Source organism: Babylonia areolata, chromosome 21 (genome assembly GCF_041734735.1).
Source record: "Babylonia areolata isolate BAREFJ2019XMU chromosome 21, ASM4173473v1, whole genome shotgun sequence".
In the NCBI taxonomy this organism is placed as follows: Eukaryota; Metazoa; Mollusca; class Gastropoda; order Neogastropoda; family Buccinidae; genus Babylonia; species Babylonia areolata.
This window is the reverse complement of record NC_134896.1, coordinates 19488603-19504871: the sequence shown is the minus strand read 5'-3', so window position 1 is coordinate 19504871 and position 16269 is coordinate 19488603. Positions and strand designations below refer to the sequence as shown.

Below are 16269 nucleotides of genomic sequence, written 5' to 3'. Positions count from 1 at the left end.
AAGAGAAACAAACGACAGGTGTATAATAGTACTGATGTAGGAGAGACGAGCACCAGAAGCTGATGTGAGCAAGAACATACCCCTGACATGATGTACAGAAATAAATCTGGAATGGGAACATGAGTAGAATTCTCCCTACCCATGACCAACACAAGTACATGAACAAGAAGATCATACCAAAACAACATTTAAAAAATAACGAAAACATTATAGCATTGGTATCAGTGATGTTATAACTTCTTTTTGTTACAGATCTGATATCTTTATTGCATGTTATGTAGAACATAATAATTCGTTCTGGTAGCATGAAAGTTGTAATGATTGCTTGCTAATTGTTTTGTTTGTTTTGCTTTATGTCAGACCTCCGAAGCGCCAGGGTCCCTTCATCATCACCCCTGCCCCCTGCCCAGAGCACAACTACTCCTCTCCCAAAGTCCTGGAAGAAGATGCTGCCTCTGGAACATCCTCGATTGACAACGAATATGACTTTGGTGACAATGACGATATTTCTGAGCCGTCAGACTACCCCTCTGACTGGGATGACACATCAGGGGATGAGGTGGACGGTGACCTCCCAGAACAGCCACCAAGGAAACGTCTCAAGATGGATATGAAGAAAGATGAAGAGAGTAAGGTGGATGAGGGGGCAAAGCTCCTAATGAGCTTTGCGGGTTGGGCTACGTACAGCGATGAGGAGGAGAAGCAGAGTCCGGTCAAGTCATCATCCTCATCGTCGTGCACCAAGGCGCGGTCATTCTCGACCAAGTCTCATCCAAGATCATCTTCAGCGTCACCACTGGCCAAAAGACGCACATCCACTGCTGCCTCCAAATCATCAAGTTCATTGTCGTCTTCTCAATCATCGACATCCTCATCTCGTTCCTCAACAACAAAATCGACAACAAAGCCTGTGTCTCGGTCAGCTTTAAAATTAAAGTCAAAACTGTTGAGAAAGACGCCAGCCAAATCTTCTTCAGCTTCCAAGTCTTCAGGTAGTGCACCATCAAAGACCTCTTCATCATCAAAACCTACAGCTGTGTCGGTGTCCAAGTCACCAACTGGTGCTTCACCCCAGTCCTTAAAGAAGCCTGACTCCACTACGCCTCCCTTGGCAAAACCATTATCAACACCAGAATCATCTGCCAAGTCTTCAAGCACCTCCACTCCTTCCAGCATCAAATCTTCTATCATCATGACAAGGCGTGGGAAAGCTGCAGCAGCAGCTGAAGCAGCAAAGACTGAAGCAGCGAAAACAGCTGCTCTGGCAACGAAGACGACAGCGTCAGTCGTCCACAGCATGCGCACCCGTGGCAAAAAGCTGCACTTCTCTTGAAAGAACACATACCTTCAGTATTCTGCTCATCTTTGTGTGCGTGTCTCTCTACCTGTCTTGTCTCTCATTCTCTTCTCTGTCCCTGTCTTCCTCCACCCCCCCATCCCTGCCGTCTCTTCAGTTGACCCACACATCTCTTAGTCTTGATCCCTGTCTCTGCTTCTCAGTCTGTCTCTTTCCCCCTGAAACTCCCTCTTGCCTCCTCCCCATCCTCGCCCATTTTAACCTCTCTCCCTACACCTCCCCTAACCCCTCCCTTCTCTCTGTCCGGAACGGAAGTCTGAAGATTTGTCAAAACAGTGTAAAATATCCTGATCGTTGGATTGTGGATGGTGACGGTGATACAGAATGACAGATTACTACCTATTGAATGAAGGTGCAATCCCTGTTTGCCGGAATGAGATTTTTTTTTTTCTTTTGTTGGTTGGCTTTTTTTTTTTTTTTAGTGTGTTCAGCGGTTTCTGGCTTTGGTCAGTGTGTAATATCTGACTGTGCATTGCTGAAGGACTTTCGAATTTGGTCATTGTGTAATACGGAACTGTGCATTGCTAAAGGTCGGAGGTTGTAAGGAGAGATGCTTGGTTTCAGGATTAGTTTTGGACAGGACGGGGACTGTTTCATTTGGTGGTGCTCTGTGTGTAACTAGTTTAGAAGTGCACAAAAAATAAACTGTGTTCATTGAGTCTTCCAGGTTCATTTTATGCTGATTTAGTCCATTATGCATTCTCTGTATTCTGTCTGGAGAAACCTGTGTACCCACTTGTGTTAGTATTTTACTGATATTGTGATGCACGGGGCTTGTGATTTTGGGGTGGGGGTGGGGGGTAGTTGTTAGGTTTACCTGGAAAATGACGCAAAACATGTTTTGTATAGTTAGGATTTCTTTGTTGTTATTTTGTGTTTGTGTCAACCATTGATGGTGCTTTATCTGTGCAATGATGATGCATTTGGGGAAGTTACAATATCTTAACCCATTCAACCATGGGGACTTTACAGGCTCAGCATGCTTCCATGTCATATTGATGAGGGAAATGTACTCTTTTTTTCTTTTCTTTTTTTTTCTTTTTTTTCCAAATTACATGTGGACACATTGGGAAATACTGTAGAAGTTAGTTCCCTTCCTTTGTGATTAATGCTTATGTAAGAACTTGAAAACTGTAATGAAACAGAATTAAATGCCAGAGCAGTGCTTGGGCGCAAGAGTAATTGAGTTAGGTCTGAAAAGTTTCAAAAGTGGATTTCTTACACACAAAGATATGCCCTTCAGACCTGCCAAATGCTGTGTTTTTCACGCTGTGTGCTGCACTGAGCTTCAGAATGCTACAATTATACGCACAAAATGGAAATGTCATCAAGTAGCAACAATCAAGTAGTCATGTAAAATCATAAACCATGAAAATATAGATTTGATAGTGCCAGTGAACTGCAATGCAAGGGGGATAATTGACCTGGAGCACACAGTTACCAACCAATGAAAGTTTTTGTTAGCTTGAGCTTTAAACATGCGATAGTCGGCAAGGGGTGGGGGGGTTGAAACATTAATCATTTCAATCAGAAAAGTTGCCTGCACATTAAAATAGCGCAGTGCTGATTCATTAGGACAAAACATTTATCAATGTAATCATAAAGGTTGCCTGCACATTAACCCTTTCAGCCCTTTGAGGTCTTCTGCCTGTGCAATCCTCCCAGCCTAGCATGTTTTGGCTTGTCAGCATCAACGGGAAGGGGTGCTTCATTTCAGGCACAAATTTATAGCAACCACTTAACCAATAGCTACCAAACTTCACCTAATGACTGAAATGTAATTTTGGCACAAATTGCTGAAGTTGCAAGATGAGGAATGCAATAGTTTACTTATAACTTTTAATCAAAAACAGAAATAGTAAAATGTCAGCTTCTGTCGATGTTGAAGATTGAAGGTTGCTAACTTCATCTCCTTCACTTTCCCAAGAAATATTGGATGAATTGTAAGACAAACTCATCATTTTGGTGTCATATACTGTACCATGTCAAACTGATGCAAACTAGGCTTATCGGTTTGCTCTGCTTGGCCAAATTTCGCGCAGCTAACAGTGAAAAGACCAGCAGTTGTTAACCCGGGTCCCCACTCGGAGACGGCCCTCACAGGCCCCATTGTTGTTCCCCCTCCTCCCTTCTCTGTCGACCCCCCTCCCCCACCTCCTTTTGGGGGGGGGGGGGGGGGGGATTTGTGAACAAAGCGGGGGGGAGCGCACTCGGCAGACCTCTCCCTGCGGACTGAGGCTCTCCTCCGTTGGTGCCACAGCAAGGGCATTGCACTTTCAGCGAGACACTTAGCAGGAAAAGCCAGCATCTTGGCAGATGCTCTCAGCAGGTCCAAGAGTGTCATATACACAGAGTGGACCCTGGACAAGGACACCCTTCAGGGGGTGTGGGAACGGTGGTTTCGGCCAATGGTGGACCTTTTTGCCACAAAGTTCAACAAGAGACTTCCCACTTATGTCTCTCCGGTCGCCGACCCAGAAGCGTGGGCAGTGGATGCTCTCTCTCTAGACTGGAGCAGTCTGATTGCCTCCGCGTTTCCTCCCTTTCCAATTCTGTCCAAGGTGATACGGAAAGACAGATTGGAACGCCCGCAGCTGATCCTCATTGCACCGAAATGGCCAGCCCAGCCCTGGTTTCCGGACCTTCAGTCCGTGACACATGTTCCACCCCTGGAACTCGAAACCAAATCTTATCTGCTGAGGCAGCCTCGCTCGGGCACTCCTCATTCCAATCCTCAATGGCTCCACCTGCACGCATGGCTGCTGTGTGGTCGGAACTGTCAGCATCACCATTGAAGTCTTCGACCCCTCGGTCGGCCTCTGTGTCGGCGGCGCTGACCCAGTGGTGTGCCTCCTCTGACCTCCTCTCCATAGTCACCAGAGCAAGGAGGCAGGGAACGGAGACTTTGTATGACTTTCGCTGGAAGAAATGGTTGCGGTGGTGTACTAACCCTACGAGCATGCAGCTGGCCAACTTTCTGGCTCACTGCTCCTCGGTTCTCATCCTTTCTGCTAGTTCTGTGCGAGGGTACAGGTCTGCCATCTGTACCACAATCAAACAGCTAGGTGGTCCCGCCTTTGAAGCGGATTTCCTGCTCAGAGAGGTGGCTAGGGGTGCCCCTCTGAAGGAAGCTAGAAACCCCAGAAGAGTGCCCCTCTGGGACTTGTTCCTGGTGCTGGATTTCATTCAAAAACAGCCCTTCGAGCCATTGGGGACTATTCCTTTTGACTTGCTCACCCTCAAGACCACTTTCCTTCTGTTGCTGGCCACAGGCCATCGTAGAAGCGAGATTCATGGTCTTAGTGGAATGCCACAAGATCTGGCCTTCCACAGAGATGGTTCCATCACTATTCGTTTCCTTCCAGAGTTTCTGGCTAAGAACCAAGACCCTGAGGTTCCTTCCCCCTCTCTGAGGGTCAGACCTTTGTCTGATATTCTTGCCCAAGATGATGAGGATAGGCATCTCTGCCCTGTTCGGTGTCTCAAATACTATTGGGATAGGTCTCGCCATAGGCGTTCTTCTCAGAGGCGTCTGCTCATCTCCCTCAATGAGAATTACAAGAAAGACATCGCTGCAGGCACCATTTCCCGCTGGGTTTCCCAAGTCATTCGTAGAGCCTACTCTCATGCACACAGGGATATCAGCTGTCTTCATCCCAGAGCACACAAAGTGCGGGCCATAGCTACTTCGGCTGCTTTCCAGCACTCAGTGCCACCGCAGCATGTCTTGGAGGCAGCCTTCTGCCAGTCTGAGAATCCCCACTGTTCGAAGGGGATTTCCGTTGTCGCGGCTAACACTGCCGTCTCAGTTACGAGGGCTCCCCATACAAACCAGTAGGCGTTGCCCTCCTCCATTTGCTTTAAATTCTGCATCAGTTTGACATGGTACAGTATATGACACCAAAAGGAGGAGTTTGTATTATACTCCATGTTTGGTGTTACATATACTTACCATGTCAGACTCGAATGCCCGCCTGTCCGTCCCCGCGTCTCCGCCGTGGTTCTCATGGGGCGTTTTCTTCGATGGCCACGGAATGATTCAGCACTTATAGATTTTAGAGGCGTTTGATTGGCTGAGAGCGGGCCGGGCCAGGACTGCTCGTCTTTTCACTGTTAGCCGCGTGAAATTTGGCCAAGCAGAGCAAACCGATAGGCCTAGTTTGCATCAGTTTGACATGGTAAGTATATGTAACACCAAACATGGAGTATAACACAAAATCCTCCTTTTTGGGTCGAATTCGCTGCAAGATCCATCATAATTTCACTGAGCACTTACTGCACAGTAAGTCAGTGATGTTTTTCCATATCGGTGTGGAAAACTGGATAAAAAAAACAACAAACACACACACACACTAATCATTCGATTTTTGGAGTGAAATTTTGCATGTAAATGAGGAAGGAAGTTAAGTTGGAGTTACTTCCCTTACATAGCAGTTTTGTGCATAATACTTAGCTGACAAACTAGTTTAAATAAATGGGTTTCTTTGTCCGCCTGTCAGGTGGAGAACGGTGATCAGTGGCACACACCTCTCAAAATATTTGTAACTATAAAAATTTGTCATCTTGTTAAATCAGTAACATGCTGATGGATGTTAGCTACCTTGAGCGGAAACATTTGCATTCTTGCACACAAAGGTTCAGCAACAACAAAAAATGGGTATGGTGCTGAGCAGTTGATAATTTGAGTCGATTGATATAGTTTACCCGTTTGGGGAATGAGGGGTGAAAAAAAAACACCTATTCGTGAATCATTGTTTTTAATAAACTGAGTGGGGGTTGTGGGGGTGGGGGGTGAACGAGGAGACAAGTTGATTTAATTCTTTCAAAACCATCAGACATTTATGGTCTATGTTCTTTTTCCAATCATTCTTCAGTAAGGGTGATTTCTGTTGTTTTATTCTGTACTGCTTGATTGTCTTATCATGTGTTTTTGATTATTTGGAGTGACTGCATGGACCAACACATTGGATAATAAATGATTACTGCTTAACCCTGTGAAGAAAGGAAAACTGGCTTTCTGTTTGGTATTTGAAATGTGTGTTTGTAGTTGTTCATGTATGTGTATTTGTCATTGTTTGCGTGCAAATGCTGCCGAAAGAGAGAAATGTGAACTTGTTTTCCAGGTCATGTAGATCGCACCATTAAAACTGCTGCTGGTTTGTGTGTGTGTTATTTTTGGGGGAGTGGAAAAAAGTGTTCAGAAAGGCATGTGCTTCTATCGAAATCAAATACATTGTGTACCTCTGAAGTGTTCATCAGATGTTATTGTTAAGCTTAGTTTAGCTTACATGAAAATGATAACTAATAAAATAAATAAAAACATACTCTGTAATGCCTAGTTGTTTTTTTGTGTCGTGTTTTTGTTTTATTTTTTACTTTACAAAAATGTTTTTTTCGACAACAGTGCATTTAACATTGAAGAGGCAGAAGTGGTGGTTTTTTGTGTGCTAATTATGTAACTGTTAACATGATTGAAAGAATCAAGTAGTACTGATACATGATATCCAATTTTACATAAATTTAGGGTTGCTGCACAAAAGAACATATTATGGAGACAACCACACAAAATGACATTTTCTAGATACGGTTCATTTGCTTGCGTAAAACTTACAGACAGCGGTTCAAATTGTCCTTGTTGTTTGAAGCAAAAGTACCTCAGAAATGTTGACAGGTCCCCCACTCCCCTTTCCACACACCCTTTCACCCAGATCCTTGAAGGTATTGACCAAAAAGAGCAGTTTGTGTGTGTTTCAATCACATCATTTGCATATTCCAACATAAATCACAAAACTGTCACAAAAATGGTGTCTTCTTTTTTATTTTATTTTTTTTAGGATTTGACAAAAACAGTGACATGGTCGCTTGTTATTTGTAATTGCTGACATTTTGATACTGGTTCATGATGTGTGTGTGTATGACTTTGATTTTAGAATTGGTTTGGAATTTGGCATGGATTAATCATTAGCGCTGCAGAGATAAACATGCATAAGTTTTTGTTCATCTCTTTGTATCACACTTTCTGTTGTCACTGTAGAGAGCAGTGTGTGGATGACAATCTAGTTGCTGTCCTGAGTGCCATTGATTTCATGCTGTCAGCATGTTTGTCGGACACGTGGGTTTCATGGATTGCAAACTTGCATTCTGATTTTCTGTTACCTTGTTCTTGGAACCATTCTGATCTCATGCTGTGGAAGAAAGGAGTGGAGTTAGGGGGTCCCTATGGAAAACTTACGTGATGGGTCGGTCAGATGTGTATATATTCCTGTTGAGGACCCATCACAGACATTTAGAGAAAGTTTGATGTTTGTGTGTGTGCATGCATTGTTCTCTGCCCACACCACACACACCCTTCTCCCCCACCTCACCCCTCCCATTGAAGTGAAACTTATAAAGGAGTTGGTGTGTATGAGAGATACAAACATCCTCATGGTTTTTTTTGTGTGTGGTGTTACAGTGTCAATGACCTGCCCTCTGCAGTTTGTAGAACAATTTTACTTTATTTTGATCAAGAATATCCTTCGGTGTATAGGCCCTCAGTTTTGAACTGAATTAAAAAAGAATCAAGATGAGTGAACAAAAGATAGGTGAAAATTAACGTTTCCAAGAAAGGACCATGTTTGGTGTGCAGTCAAGTGATGTATAGTGACAGTGTTTGTATTGCTATATCATCCCACAAAAAAATTGTTGTTGTTTTTAATGACACTGTTATCACACAACAGTAATTTCGCTTCTCTCTCTTATTAGCATGAAATTGTTCCTTACATATTCTGTTTCTATGACAGATAGGTAGACGTACATACCAGAAATAATCTGACTTCATGTCACTCTGAATTAGTATTGCTTGCATTCCCTAAGCTCCAACTGCCCTCTGTCCAGGGACAAGCATACAAGGGGGAAACCACTCTTGAAAAACAGTTTAGATGTTGCGACCAAGTCTGAGAGTGAATGCACTTCTATCTAATCCTCAATATTTTGTTTCCGAAATGTTAACCCATCTCTTTCTGTTGTTCTGATCATTGGAGCAGTGGATTGAAAGACAGGTGTGTCCAGTTTCACTGTGTAGAAAGGATCATTGTGTCGCAAGAACATTCAAAATTGTATGCTGGTTGGTATATAACAGGAGTGAAATGGCCTTTGCTGTCAAATAAGCTTTTAACAAGAAGATTGAAATGCTTAAACAGAAACGAACAAGTCCTCAGCATGTATGTGTGTTTGTTGCTTACTTAAAGGTGAGAGAAGTTTTACACAAGTATTTGAATACCTTATGTGTTTTGTTTTCATTTTAGTGAGAAGGGTGTTGGTATGTTTGTGTCTCTGCATATGCACATTTTGTTGCTGGGCGTGTGTACATTGTGACCATGAGGCAGCATTGCATCCTGCATTATTTCTATGATCATATGATGTGTGTTACATGCCTCAGAGGATTTTGCAACCTAATCGTGTTGTTTGTCAGTGGCATTTTCCTATATGCCTGACCATCTCCCTCATCCCAGCTGTACAACAGTCTTCCAGACATTCGGGAGGTTTGAGTGAAAAATGAGAAAAAGAAGAAAATTGAAATTGTGCCACAATCAATCACAATTAAATGCCCATCCCCCCTCAACCCCTCCCCGGCCCATAAGTTGTGTTTGGGAGAGGTGAATACAAATGGAGGAGAGTGTTAGAGAAGAGCATAGGGGATGACAGGACAAATTAGGAAGCCAAAAGTTTTGAGACTCAGTTTGACTGTGAGGGTTATCGGGAATCTGTTAAGTCCACAGACCCCTTCTTCCTCTCTTTATCTCTTTTCTCCCAAACTGCTGACGGTGGTTGTGTTTTTTAAGGTTTTGAGTTGCGAAAATTGTCTTGTACAGTGCACAAGGCTTCAGGAGCAGGCCCAGTAGTTCATGTATCACTGTCAGAGAGATAGATGCATTGATATATTCCTGTGAAATAAGCAGGATAGATAAATGCATTGATATATTCCTGTGAAATAAGCAGGATAAGACTGAGCAGGATGAAAGCACCAACTTCCTATGAAGAAAGGGGGAAAGGTGTAGCAGTGTTAACGGAGTTGAGTTAAAGTTTACACAAGTAGATGGAGGGGTGCATATCACCAAGACATACAGTTGCACATCATTTTTAGATCACCTTTTGACCGATGCTGTGGCCGAATTGTTAAAGCACTGGATTCTCACCCAAGTTAGCTGAGTTAGATTTCTAGTTTAGATATGTGGATTAAGGGGGAAGATTTTTCTTATCTCCCAGGTCAATGTATGTGTAGACCTGCTAGTGCCTGAAAGCCTTTCATGTGATATGCATGCAGAAGATCAAATGCACACGTTAAAGATCCTGTAATCCGTGTCAGCATTTGGTGGGTAATGGAAACCAGAACATACCCAACATGCACACACTCCAAAACAAGAGTATGGCTACCTACATGACACTTTTTTTTTAGAGTAAAAACTTATACATGTGCACATAAAAGCTCCCTTGTATACAATTGAACATGTGAGCTGCAGCTTAAAACGCTAAGGAAGATCAATCATTCTGTGTTAATTTATCTTAATTGCCTATAGTAATAGAAACTGTGTGACTGGTAGAGAAAATCATACAGCAAAACTGCATGTGTAGCTTTTATGCAAACAGAGAAATACTTTTATTAAATCCATTTTTATATGTTAAAACTTAAACAGTTTTTATGCTGATTTAGTCTATTGTGCATGTATTTTTAGTCACAAATTTCTTTCTTTTTTTTTCTGTTCAAACAAACCCTGGAGTCATGGTTCAGGTGTTCTTTTAGTGAGGACAGTGAACTGTTCCATGTGCGGCATGCACTTGATGGCCAAAAAAGAACTGTCGGCAATAAAAGTAGACCCTTGCAAAGTTGTATAGAAAAATCCATATAGACACATAGAGCTTACACACAGGGTACAATTTGGGGTTTCACTGACCTAATCTTTTAAGCCCTGCATAAATAAAGCAAAAGAGACATTACAATAAATCAGTTGAGTTATTCATGCAGTATCAGTAGCTCAAGGAGGCGTCACTGCGTTCGGTCAAATCCATATACGCTACACCACATCTGCCAAGCAGATGCCTGACCAGCATCATTACCCTTGAGGAAAAAAAAATCAAATAAAATATGTGACTGGCAATTGTTCCCTTAATAGTTTGAAAGAAAAAAAAGTTTTGCAAGGAACCTTTGGCTGTGTTCATTTCTGACTTGGAAATGTTGGTGTTTTTGCGGTGTTTGATAATTTGTTTACTTCTCAAATCTGTCCGTCTGACTCCCCATCCCTCACCACCTCCCCATTAAATTGTCTTCAGAAAAAAGATGGACTGAAACCATTGCAGAATGAACAGGGAAACCAACAGAGCTGGAGGAATTTAGTTGACAATTCTTCATAATGGTGTCACATTGACTCTTCACAGAGCCAAGCCACAAGGGTGTAGAATATTTCTCTTTATTGCACTTTGCTAATTTTGTATATCTTTGTTTCTGTTTGTTGATTGAGATAATCACATGTCTGACAGTGACTAACTTAGTAAATTTTTTACCCATGGTCAATAAATACATACTGATTGTGGTCTTTTTTCCCTTTCTATAATTTATGTCCTCAAAGAGTCGCATGTTAGTTGAGTCAGTTGAGAGACATTAGGAGAAAACCTGACAGCCTCATTTCTTGTGTGATACACTTTGAAAGTGAGACGGACAGAGTAGACAAATGCTCATGAATTCTCCACACTGTGTGTCTTTTCTTTTGCTGTCATACACGCTGTTATAGTATTCCAGCAAATCACTGTGATGCTATGCCAGGATGTGTCGTCATGCGTTTGTCTGGAATGTGTTGACAGAACCTATTAAATGCTCTGACCTAGAGAACATGTGTTTTTCTAGCGCTGTTTAGTCTTTGTTGGGGTGTGTTTTTAGCATGGTTTGGTTTGTCTATGTCTGTACATATTTGTTAGAATAGCTTTACAGCAGTTCACCAGGAGAATGACATAGTATGACCATTATGATGGAGCTTGATTGTCCTCTTTTTTTTTTCTTCTTTTTTTTTCTTCTTTTTTTTTTACACCTCCTTTTGACAGCTGCCATATAACTGATGTATAAATGGTAAATGATGTGTATGGACAGGGGAATCCTTTTCTGGGGGCAGCCACATGTGTTTTGTTCTGCTGAGACTTTGGGTCAGCTGAACATATTGTGTCTCTGTTTTTTCCACATACCAGATACTTTCAAGCCTGTCAGTTAGTGGGAGAGGTTTGGAAGTGGAAATGTTGACATGGAATTTGTGTTGTACACACTTCTTTTCCAGTATTTTTATTTCCCAAGTGCATGTGCGTGGATTTTGTGACTGGTTAGTTGTCAGTCATGTGATTCTCTAAAGGGATATGCACTGATAAGAATGATCCCAGACTTTCATTGTAGTGTTACATTGCAAACTGGACTGACAATGTATGCACCAGTGTATCAGTATTCATGAAATTGTTCGTTTTGTTGGCTGAATAATCTTTAATTGTTACAGACTGACATTAATGAGATTTGAGTGCTGTTTCCTGTTGATTATAGAAGGAACGGAGAATAACATTACTGTGATATTTGTACAGATAGGTGTGTACCTTTGAATTTGGGAGGAATGCTATAAAAACCATCTGTACACATCATCAACTGTGTGGTAACTGAAACCAGATAGTCGGTAATTTCAATAGAAGGAATTGGTAAAGGAAAAGGTGTGTTTAAAAAAAGAATTATTTACTACTTAGTCAGATGAAATTGATATTGTTGAGAAGCTGCCATTGACAGCTCCAACATGAAAAGTCAGAACTGAACAGTCATTTTATTTTGACTTTGTCATTCCTTGTGTAATTTACATGTGTGCATAGCACACAATCTAAACAGAAATAAAAGCCACAAATTCCAAAGTATTGAGGGATTATTATTAATGGAGATTATAAAGAATGAAAATTAATTGAGTCCCAGTATCTGCACAAAAAAAATATAAACCATTCAGATATGACAAGCCATTGAAGTTTGCATCAAGAGCATGTTATTTAGTTGTGACTTTGTAATTGAAATTGGTCTGGGATTTTTTTTTTTTTTTTTTTTTTTTTTTTTTTTTTTTTTTTTACTGTGTCTGATAGTTGTAGATTTCCACCAGCCAGTATGTAAGTTTTTTTAGATTGTCATTTGAGTATGTGCATGCAAAACGTGTGAGTGTGTGTATGCATGAGTGTGTGTGTGTGTGTCAAAATGACTTCCAGTGCCTGCTTTCTCATGCAGTGTTCTGTGCCATTCTGATCCATTTTCATTAGCTGCAAGCATGATGACAAAAATGTCTTCCTTGTCATTACAGCAGGCAGGGGATTAATTAATCACACACCCCTGAAATCGGAGTATGACTGCCTATGTAGCATGGGTAAACACGGTCATGCACATGAAAGCCAACTTGTGCATACATGTGAGCATGGGAGTTGTAGTCCATGAGACAAAAAAGAGGAATTAATCGCATTGTATCTTTATAAAAAGATGTCTTTTTGTCATTCTAGGTGTTTCTATACTTCCATTTCCAGGCATTTCATTCAGTGTCATGGCTGTCTGGAAAAGTCTTTGAAAAATGAGAAAACTGTATCCAGGACTGGAGAAGCCATAGCAAATCCTGTTTTGCCCTTCATGGTCTGGAAAAGTCTGAATTTTGAAAAAGAACCTTTAACCAGTATCATTCAACAGAGTTTAATACATCTGAAGAAAAAGGGGGAAAAAATGGTGAAAATTAATCCAGGTATCTGCAAATCACTTTTGTTAGCAGTGTAGCAGACAATTTTTTTAGTCATTATGCTTTGTGTTTGGTATGGAAAACTTTCAGTCTGATCTGGAAAAGAGTTGGAATAGGAAAAGAGTTGAAAAAAGTATGGAATTCTGTTTGCTCACATGTGTGGGAACCCTGACCTAAAAATGTACAAAATTGAAGAGGCATTTCACAAAGCTGACTGATAGCTTGAACAGCAGCTGCTGTGTGCTCGTATCAGTGGCAGTGTTCCCTGTCAAATGAAACATCAAATCAGGCGGTTAATCACTCTCTGATCTCCCACTATGTTTTCACTGGATAAAAGATTACACAATTTACACATGCATTGCAAACACAAGGTGGGTATCTTCCATGTCATGCTGTATTGGGATGAGGGGAAAAAAGCCTTGAATGCTTCCTAAGTGCTCCAGGCTTGAATATTTCTGTAAACCAAATATTAATTGAAAATGGGCTTCCATTTAATTATAGATTGGTGTTTCTTTTCATTTCAGGTGTTACCTTTGAGATCATTTTCTAAACAGCTTTAAAAAGTGAATACTTTCCCACCCCCACAGCCTCCTGTTAAAGTTGCATTTGCTCATATATTTTATCTTGTGTTCAGTATGTTTAATTGCACAGATATATATTGCTATGTACATACATACATGTCTACTACAAAGTGTAATAAATGGGTTTTTCAAGTTAGGTTGTCATTTCTTTTTCTTGTTGTTAAATTGTGCAATTTATTGCTTGCTTTTGCACATTGCTCCCCATTCATTATCCTTATGGTGCATCACAGTTTTGTAAAGTTTATCCAAAGCTGATTTTTACTGCTTGAAGATCCTGTGCATTGCCATCACAAAGAGTGAAGTTCGGGAGAAAGTTGGGTCGTGTTCTTTTTCATGTATGTTGTTAAGAAACAAGTGTGCTCGAGTTTTGTTGAAACACGTATGTTCGGCTTTTGGTGGTGAGTTGAAAGTTCAACCCTATTGAAGAAAGAATGTTGTTTTGATTCTTATGGGAATTCTGTATGTGTAGCTGAATAATGGCCCATGGTGTATTAAAATCAGTATAAGCAGGCATTGTACAGACAGTAGGTAAAACGTAGTGTTTTTGTATAGTGCCTGGTTGTAAAGAAAACATCCCATTCCCAGATCTTCTGTGGCCGAGTGTGAGAATTATTTGCATATGTGGTGTTGGGCATGTTGGGAAGGACCAGAAAGTTGTGTGATCTGTAGTTGTTCCTATGTCTGAACATACCAGTCTTCCTTCTTTCTTTCTTTTTTTATAGTTTTTTTTTACCCTTTTTAAAGTTATGTCAATGCCTTCCATATTTAGGATATTAGGTCATCTCTGTAATTTCTTTTGAATCAGTTTTATATAACCAAAATGGAATTCACTCCACAAATATTTGCACATGTATCTAGTCAGATGGTTTAATTTTTGCACCTTTCAGATCACACTGTGTTCATGTGTCACTCTTTACAAGTAAATGCAGACCAGTTTTATGTAAATGCTAATCAGTTTTATAGTATTAGATCTCAAGTGAGTGTGTATGACAAGTGAGCCTAAAGGTCCTGAAATAAAACCGTAACAGTGGTAAAAATGTAAAGACAATTTTGTTAGGATGTTTCAAAGAGGCTATGGCATATTCATTTTCCTTTTTCTATTTTTTCTTTTCTTTTCTTTTTAGAAATAATTTATGAGCTGGTAAGCTTATTGGCAGCATTCTCTGATTCTTTCTGTTCACTATTAAAAATATTCTTTGTAATGTCATCACTCGCCAATTGAATACCATTCTGTGAAAATTTTAAGTTGTACACCCATTCAGACACATTTCACATTAATGCACATCTGCGTATGTGTGCATGCACGCATGCATGAATGCGCGCGCGCGCGTATACACACACACACACACACATGCTTGTGTTAAAAGCTAAGGTACTTGTTTTGAGTGTTACAGCAAAGTCTGTGACGCAGCACACGAAAACTGGGCTAGAGTCGCAGCCAGGTATTCATAGCTATGCACAAAAACACATCATTAGGGTCAAAATAATGAAAATCAAGATTTTTACAGATGTCACATCTTTGAAGTATTATCTTTGTTGTTGGTAAGTATTTTAGCTTAAAACTGCCTGAAACTGAAGTATTTTTAATGTTTTCAGGTGTGTGCGATGTTGGTACTGCTGCACACATTCATCACTTAAGTTGTAATGCTCAGTGCATTTGACTCCAGGCTTTTCTGATTTACTTAATTCTGAAATATTGACACCAGGTGATCAAGCTAATTTTTGTTCTGAAATTTCAAGCAGGCAATTTTTTTTTTTTTTTTTTTTTTTTTTAATGAGTCTATTTCTCCACTTGGAGTTTTCACGTGCTATTAGAAAGTGGTGGTGGTGGTGATGTGTATTACAAAGACTTCATACTTCAGGGCTGCCTTTTTTGTGTGTGTGTGTGTGAGAGGTTGCAGGGGGTTATAATTATCATCATCATTCCATCTTGAGTGGAGGTAAAATGACCGCAGTGCAAACACCCAGGAAGTGTTCAAAGGTATAATGCATTCATTTTTTTGTCATAGAAATGTTCGAAGTTTTCATCCTATATAATTATTTTGTTCCTCATGTTCAAGTTGGTGGCGGGAGAGAAGACACTTGAGCTCACAAGAGTCTTTTCTATTTCTGATGAATCTGTGGTGGTGCTGTAGATATTCAGTTTTGTTCAGAATTGGTGTTTAAAAGTCTAGAGTGTAGTTTGATTATTCTCTATCAGTGGCAAAAATATTTGGGGAATGCCAAATAGTTACATCAGTGAAGAAAAAATTCCAGCAGTGAGGATACTTGTTCATGATACAGGACAAAAAATTCATGACATTGTGTGGTTTTTGTATATCCATTCTTGGATGTCTTGTGCTGGAAAACAAATAAATACAATGAGGGGTTTTTTTTATCAGCAAAAGTATCAGCAGTGCGGAGTGTTTTAACTACTTGAAACAATTTTTTTGTGACATTCTTGTGCATTACGTTTAATCTACCTGTTAATTTTCTGTTACCGTAATTTTAGACACAGCAATCATGATACTCATTTGAATAATAAAACAAATCCTGTCATACAGCAGCAAGGATTCTAGACTTAGTACAAGAC

At 40.5% G+C, this 16269-nt stretch overlaps 1 protein-coding gene across 2 annotated transcripts in view; it reads left to right on the top strand.

The window, feature by feature from the left end:
* Window positions 1-2076, top strand: part of LOC143296135 (uncharacterized) — a 45085-nt gene extending 43009 nt beyond the window's left edge. For both annotated transcript variants that reach the window (XM_076607922.1, XM_076607923.1), the window contains one exon: window positions 361-2076. In XM_076607922.1, the coding sequence (XP_076464037.1) occupies window positions 361-1333 (973 nt within the window). In that variant the 3' untranslated portion in view covers window positions 1334-2076. The remainder of the gene's footprint in view (window positions 1-360) is intronic.
* The last annotated feature ends 14193 nt before the right edge of the window (window positions 2077-16269 follow it).